Below are 6458 nucleotides of genomic sequence, written 5' to 3'. Positions count from 1 at the left end.
TGTAAATAGAGTTTGTAGACGCATGGCAAGGGTGTAAATGTAGCATTATTAGCTGCGATCGATTTAGAAGAGTACCTTTGAGCCAACCAACTAGACCGCAGGACTTATGCAATCTGTACCAAGAACGAACAGAAAGTATGCAATATAATAAAAGATGTTATTGTACATCTAGCAGCAGAAGTAGATGAGGAGATTAAGCAGTTGTGGTGCTCAAAAAGATCAAAGCACTCTCTTATTACCTTGGCGGCTGTCTTGTGTAAATCATTTTGAAAACTGTTAACCGCTCATACTTCTGCTGCTGACTGTATCACGAATTACCAATACAAAGTAAGCCCAGGCGTAGGGCGGCAAAGCGTGGTGGGTGATATATTTGCCTTCTGTGAACTTGAACGTCAATTACGGTCCTCCGAGTTCTCTCACGTACCTACCTATAGTAGAAGAAGGGTGGCCAGGGAATAGAGACATGAAATTGCTCCCGAATGCTTGCTTTGTATCCATGACAAGAATGTGCTCCAGTACTTACTCATGCTGTTTTGTATCCAAATTCTGGAAAAGGCTTTTGCATTGCATTTCCTAAAATACAAACACCTTTAACCGGTTGTTGGATTATGATTCGTTTACACACGTTTTCATTAGCATTAATTCTAGTTTTTTTCTTAATGGTGTGCGAGTCTGATTAAAATACAAAATGCAAACTAACCACCTGCACTAATAGAAAAAGGTTCTCAGTGATATAAATTAACTTGTGCATCTTAATTATTTAAACATTAAGTTAAATAGGGGCCCATTCTTTACCATTTCATGGAAGACTAGATGTTGCCTGCAACTGTGACTGTGAAGAATTCCTTTTGCACACCAGTGGTAACTATACATTTTTCCAGGGTATAAACTATCCTACATATGTCCTTCTCAGGGTCTCTAACTATATCCATTCAAAATTCCACCATGATTGGATTCTCACTCATCAACGACAATGTATCAATGCCTTCGAACTGATAAATCTTTGACATGGAATTGAAGACCTTAGCGCCTCCTAGCCAAACATCCTAAGTTGCATGTTTGAGATTGATTTGTTGGGTGTATTGGTACTTTGTGGTTGTTATTTATTATATTGTTATTTGGGATTATTTGACATCACACAAATGCTGCAGTTTTTTTTTTAATTTTTTCCAGTTAATTTGGACAAGTATATCCAGTACTTTTAATATTAAAATTCAACAACACAGCAAAATACTTTGGGTGTAATAACAAATGTGGATAACTACAATTCTCATTTCAAAAGTAAAATTACAAGTTGAACACCTGCACTTACACCTGGATGCATACAAACCTAATCTATCAAACTAGCCCCAACAAACTGCAACATAATCCACATTTGCTCAAAGAAATAACTGGCACTTGAGGTATCCCATCTTAGGCCTCTAGGTTGGCAACGCATCTGCATTACCCCTGGTGTTGCAGATGTTTATGGGTGGTGGTGATCTTTTACCATCAGGAGACACACTTGCTCGTTTGCCATCCAGTCAAAAAAAAAGATTTGATTTTAACTTCTTAAAATTATGATCATAGTTCATAGTGATCATTTAGGCTTTTAATTTGTTTAGTACAGTGGTGGGCAAACTTTCTTCATGGGGGGCCAGAAAGTTACAGATATTTTAGAGGAGGGCCAGGATTACACCACTCTATTTTATATTTTTTTTATGTTTTTGCCAAATAATGACATGAAATACTGTAGGATGCTCAAAATAACAATTATCGCGGGCTATATAGGTAGGTACTATTTACTTCGAAGGAACGTTGATGGGCCAGATGAAATCCCTTCGCGGGCTGTACTTTGCACATAACTGGTTTAGTACTGGATTACTAAAATAATTGACAAAACTGGTTCAAGTTTCGTGTTTTCCTAAATTTTTACATTGTCCAAGTGTTTTCTTTAAATGTTAATTAATATCTATTATCCGACTCCTAGAACTAATTGAAGTGAAAATGAATTAATACTGATAGTTACTTACATTGCACTGTCATTGCAACACCACCACATTATTAGCTTTCACTTAGTTTGTGTATATACCATTATAAAGTATTAATTTAAAATTCTAAATTTGTGGAAACCATTAGCACAACACATGCTATTTCAGCATAATATGTCAAAGTATATTTGAGAAGAACTTAACCTTTGAACTGTAATTATGTCCTCTCGGTTGTATGAACTAGTTTAAAGCACAAGATCATCTCATCAACTTAATTGATTTGGGTACAACAAATAAATGATTACAATGAAAATTGGTTGTTATATTTAATTTATATACATTCCTTAAAACTTTTTGAGAAACAATAGAAAGTAGAAGTTGGTGATTAATCTAAGGAATGTTGCACAATATAATGATACCTGGTGGTGATTGAATTTAATAACATTTTTATAGGGTAATTAAGAACAATTTGGGAATCTTACTGACAGCTTAAGGCAATTAACAACTTATAATGAACTCATAGAATAATTTTGATAGCTAAAAATACCAAGTCATGTTTATTCATAACAAGGAAACAAATGTACACGGACTTACTGTAAATAATATAAATAAAAGTAGAATGTTTTCATATAGCATCTACTGCATCTGCTTCATCTTCAGAACTAACTTCGTCGCCAAACTCAATGTCCTCATCCAAGCCGTCCACGGAATAGACCACGGTCTCGTTGATGCGCACTGTCTCCGGGAACTCTCCGTACGTCTTCAGATTTCTCGCCTCATCAGGGGTATACTTCAGAATGACGTCTGCTTTGGCGTCTTGGTAATCTCGCAAACCTATCAATATGATGTCTCCTTGATTTATCCAGACCTTTTTCCTTAGTTTCCCTCGGATATGGCAAAGACGTTTTGTGCCATCGAAGCACATGGCCTCCAAGCGGCCATTACCGAGCATTTTTGTGACTTGGGCGTACTCCTGTCCGTCTTCTTTGAATACTAATTCACGCTTCTCTGTTTCATTTTCGTTCTTTCCCCTCCTCCTGTTTTTACCACCTTTTCCTTTATTTTTCGGCATAATTTATATAATCTTGAGTACAAACATATACAATTATACTATGAAAATCTCATGAATTTGCTTTCTTTGACTGATGTTCTTGACAACAGCCACGCACGGTGTGGTCAGGGTTGTCAGATTGGTTGGACCAATGCATGAATGCAGCAGGGCTACCACGAAACACGAAACTCGAAGTTCGTGTCGTGCGGTCTCTGACTTTTATACTATTTAATACGAGAGCGAGAGGGATAGCACGACACAAACTTCGAGTTTCGCGTTTCGTAGTAGCTCTGCAGATTGAGTCCTGTATTGCTACACCAAAATACGTGTTTTTGCAATGTGCTAATGAATTTCCAATTTCCATCGAACGAACACGATATATATTTTTAGTGTTAAAAATATTATTAGGTGCATATATTTAAAAAAATGAAACACCACAAAAATCTTTTCACTGAACATTACAATCGAAATTTCCGTTTGTAGAATCGTAGAATATAATAAAATTTGAACTTCATATCTTGCCGTCCCGCTGACGCTTACATTATTGAATACGAGAGTGAGAGGGACGGTACGATACGAACTTAAATTTTCACAGTAGCCTCCCAGATCACTCCGTAAATCGAAGTTCGTATCGTACTGTCCCTCTCACTCTCGTATGAAATTATATTAATGTCAGCGGGACGGTACCATACGAACTTCGTAGTAGCCCTACAGCAGGGCTACTACGAAACTCGAAACTCGAAGTTCGTATCGTACCGTTTCTCTCGCTCTGGTGTTAAATAGTATAAGTATCAGAGGGACCGAACAACACGAACTTCGAGTTTGGAGTTTCGTAGTAGCCCAGTAGGCTGCGTGTAGATTTTTAGCAATGGCAACATATATTGACGAAGTTTTTTTTTGTTCTCTCAAGCCATTGACTTTGACTCTATGACTTTGACTAAAGAAAAGAGGAAGAGCTATAATATACCTAGTGCCATCCACGAAGACGCGTGATTTTGTCAAAATTAGACATTAATGGCATTGTAATAAGAACCACGGCACGGCAAGCGTCATTGTGAATGACTCTATCTCTACCTATGTGTTGCCAACGTAGGCAAAATTGTCGTCAATTAGGCTACTCGGGATGGAAATCGGCGACGTAAAATTCTAAATGGCCACTGGTCGCCTTTCAGGCTCGAAGGACAAGGTCCTTATAGTAGTTGAACGAAAGAATCACAACTGTACTCTGTGACAACACAAATTAACATAAGCACAAGAAAAAAAAATACCTCCCAGGCAAAATGTAGAGTTTAAGTGGGATCAAAATAAAAAGTGGACGAATTAATAAATAAATATTTAAAAATAACATGCAAAATTAACAAAAAAAAAATTACCAAGCGCAGTATAGTGTAGGGTACTAATATTTTGCATATCTTTCTAATCTTACAGACCCTTAGAGTTATCCTGTTACCTGATCTGGAATAACACATACTTACGCTACTTTTTTAGGGGACCTCAGTTAAAATTTGGCTACTCAAGCTGTGAAAAATAGCGATATCAGGTTCCGAGGTGTCTTTTTTTTATGGAACAGGGGGCAAACGAGCAGGCGGATTGCCTGATGGTTGTCAACACTGTTCACAGATAACAAGAATAGTAGCTAGCTAGGTACACTATTCTTGTAATGTGTAGAATCTTTGTAGAACAGAAAAGTCGTACACATAGTCGTACACGTAGACAGACATAGACTCAGCTTGTCCCCAAAAAAAAAAAACAACTGAGAACAATGTGTGACTACTATAGAAATAGTAGCTTCATCAAGTATGTTAATGATATATGAAGGGGCATGAGTATTTATTATTTACAAGAGTTCTCACGTGGGAGGCTCCTATCAATCATCAAGTCTCGGAGTAGCCCCATTCCCCTGCAATCTTTCACGGTGGGTTTAGAAGAAACGAGCGAATGCTCATTCTATCCCCACTCTATCATTTTTTTTAAAGTATAAACAGACGTAGAGCATTTTTTCGTTATTCTGTATAGAAAGTTAGCTTGAAAGCTCGCTAGAATGCTCTTGTTCTAGTTCTCACTCTAAGTTCTTTTGGTTTAAACCCACCGTCATACTGGGGGCGCTGTAAGCGCGTCACAAAGTGGCCAGCCCAGCGAGATTCATGGCCGTGGCGTAGCGGGTGGCTAACACCGTAAAGATAACTTCAGAAGGCAGATGGCAGCACTTTCAATGGCGAAGCAGTTCAAGGAAAACAAGATTCGAGATAGTTACGTACGGCACTGTACCTACTACTTACTGTATTGTACGGTACTGAAGGCTTACTGCGAAGTTCGAAAATCGAAGTTCGTAGCGTACCGTCCCTTTGGCTCTCGTATTAAATAGTATAAGTGTCAAAGGGACCGAACGACACGAAATTCGATTTTAGAATTTCGTAATAGCCCTGCTGTACTGTACTGTAGTACCTACTGTACAGTCAACGTCATAAATAAGTGATCATTCCTGTACCTTGTCGCTTTCAGTCGTTACACAATTTCGTATGGCTTTTCAAACATGACGTTAAAGTGACAAGGTACAAAAGTGATCACTTATTTATGACGTTGACTGTACTGTACTGTACTGGACTGTACTGTCGCTCGTTCCCGGGAGCGAGCGACATAGTAAGGTAAGGTGGGGTAAGACTATCACCGGGGGAAGACTATTACAGTCCAATAACTCGATCGACTTTTGTCTCTAATTTGCTATGTCGGTGAAGCAGCAAACATTTCAAAAAGTTCCCAACTCAAAATACAGCTGTCGCTACTTTACGTAAACACATTGAAAAGGACGACATTCAAAAATTACATTTGAGGAAACAAAGCACGAGGTCACACGTTCGTTGTTTTTCGTAAAATTTTGGTGGAAAAAGTGTTGAATTTGAAATGTTTTTAATGTAAGTAGTATTCTCAATGATATTATCTTTTAATTAATTATATCGGTCCAACATAAAACGAATTCATTCACAAAAATATTGATTTTAACGCAAATTTACTTTTGTAAAAGTTTACAAAAAATCTAAAGTTAGTTCAACTATTCATTTAATAATAAGACGTAAAATTATCTTTATTTCCAACAATAAACTATAAACTATACTATACTATATTACTATATTAGTCTTACCCCACAGAAAAACCAGAAAAAGAGACCAGCGCTGGGAATCGAACCCAGGTCCTCAGCATTCCATGCTACGTGCTATACCGCTACATCACCGCTGGACAGGAGTACAGGCACAAATTTCTCCTATGCACCACATATCTCAGCTTGTTTGTTTCTTATTTAGTCACTTAAGCAGCGACACTAGCGACATCTATGCTTTAGCCCTCATCGAGAAACTTTCAGCACCCCATCGGAACTAACCGCTCACCCGGACAAGAGATGTCGCTATTAAGCAATCAAATTAAAATTTGTTTGTGGAGTT

The 6458-nt window shown here is 37.8% G+C and overlaps 1 protein-coding gene across 1 annotated transcript; it reads right to left on the bottom strand.

Annotated features, from left to right (window-relative positions):
• Window positions 1–2283: 2283 nt before the first annotated feature.
• On the bottom strand, window positions 2284–3162 carry eIF1A (eukaryotic translation initiation factor 1A). The gene has a single exon (XM_074087847.1). The coding sequence runs from the start codon at window positions 3040–3042 to the stop codon at window positions 2596–2598; it is 447 nt and encodes a 148-aa protein (XP_073943948.1). The 5' UTR covers window positions 3043–3162; the 3' UTR covers window positions 2284–2595.
• Window positions 3163–6458: the final 3296 nt, after the last annotated feature.

Source organism: Choristoneura fumiferana, chromosome 5 (assembly GCF_025370935.1).
Source record: "Choristoneura fumiferana chromosome 5, NRCan_CFum_1, whole genome shotgun sequence".
NCBI classification, from domain to species: domain Eukaryota; kingdom Metazoa; phylum Arthropoda; class Insecta; order Lepidoptera; family Tortricidae; genus Choristoneura; species Choristoneura fumiferana.
This window is presented reverse-complemented; position numbering and strand designations above follow the sequence as displayed.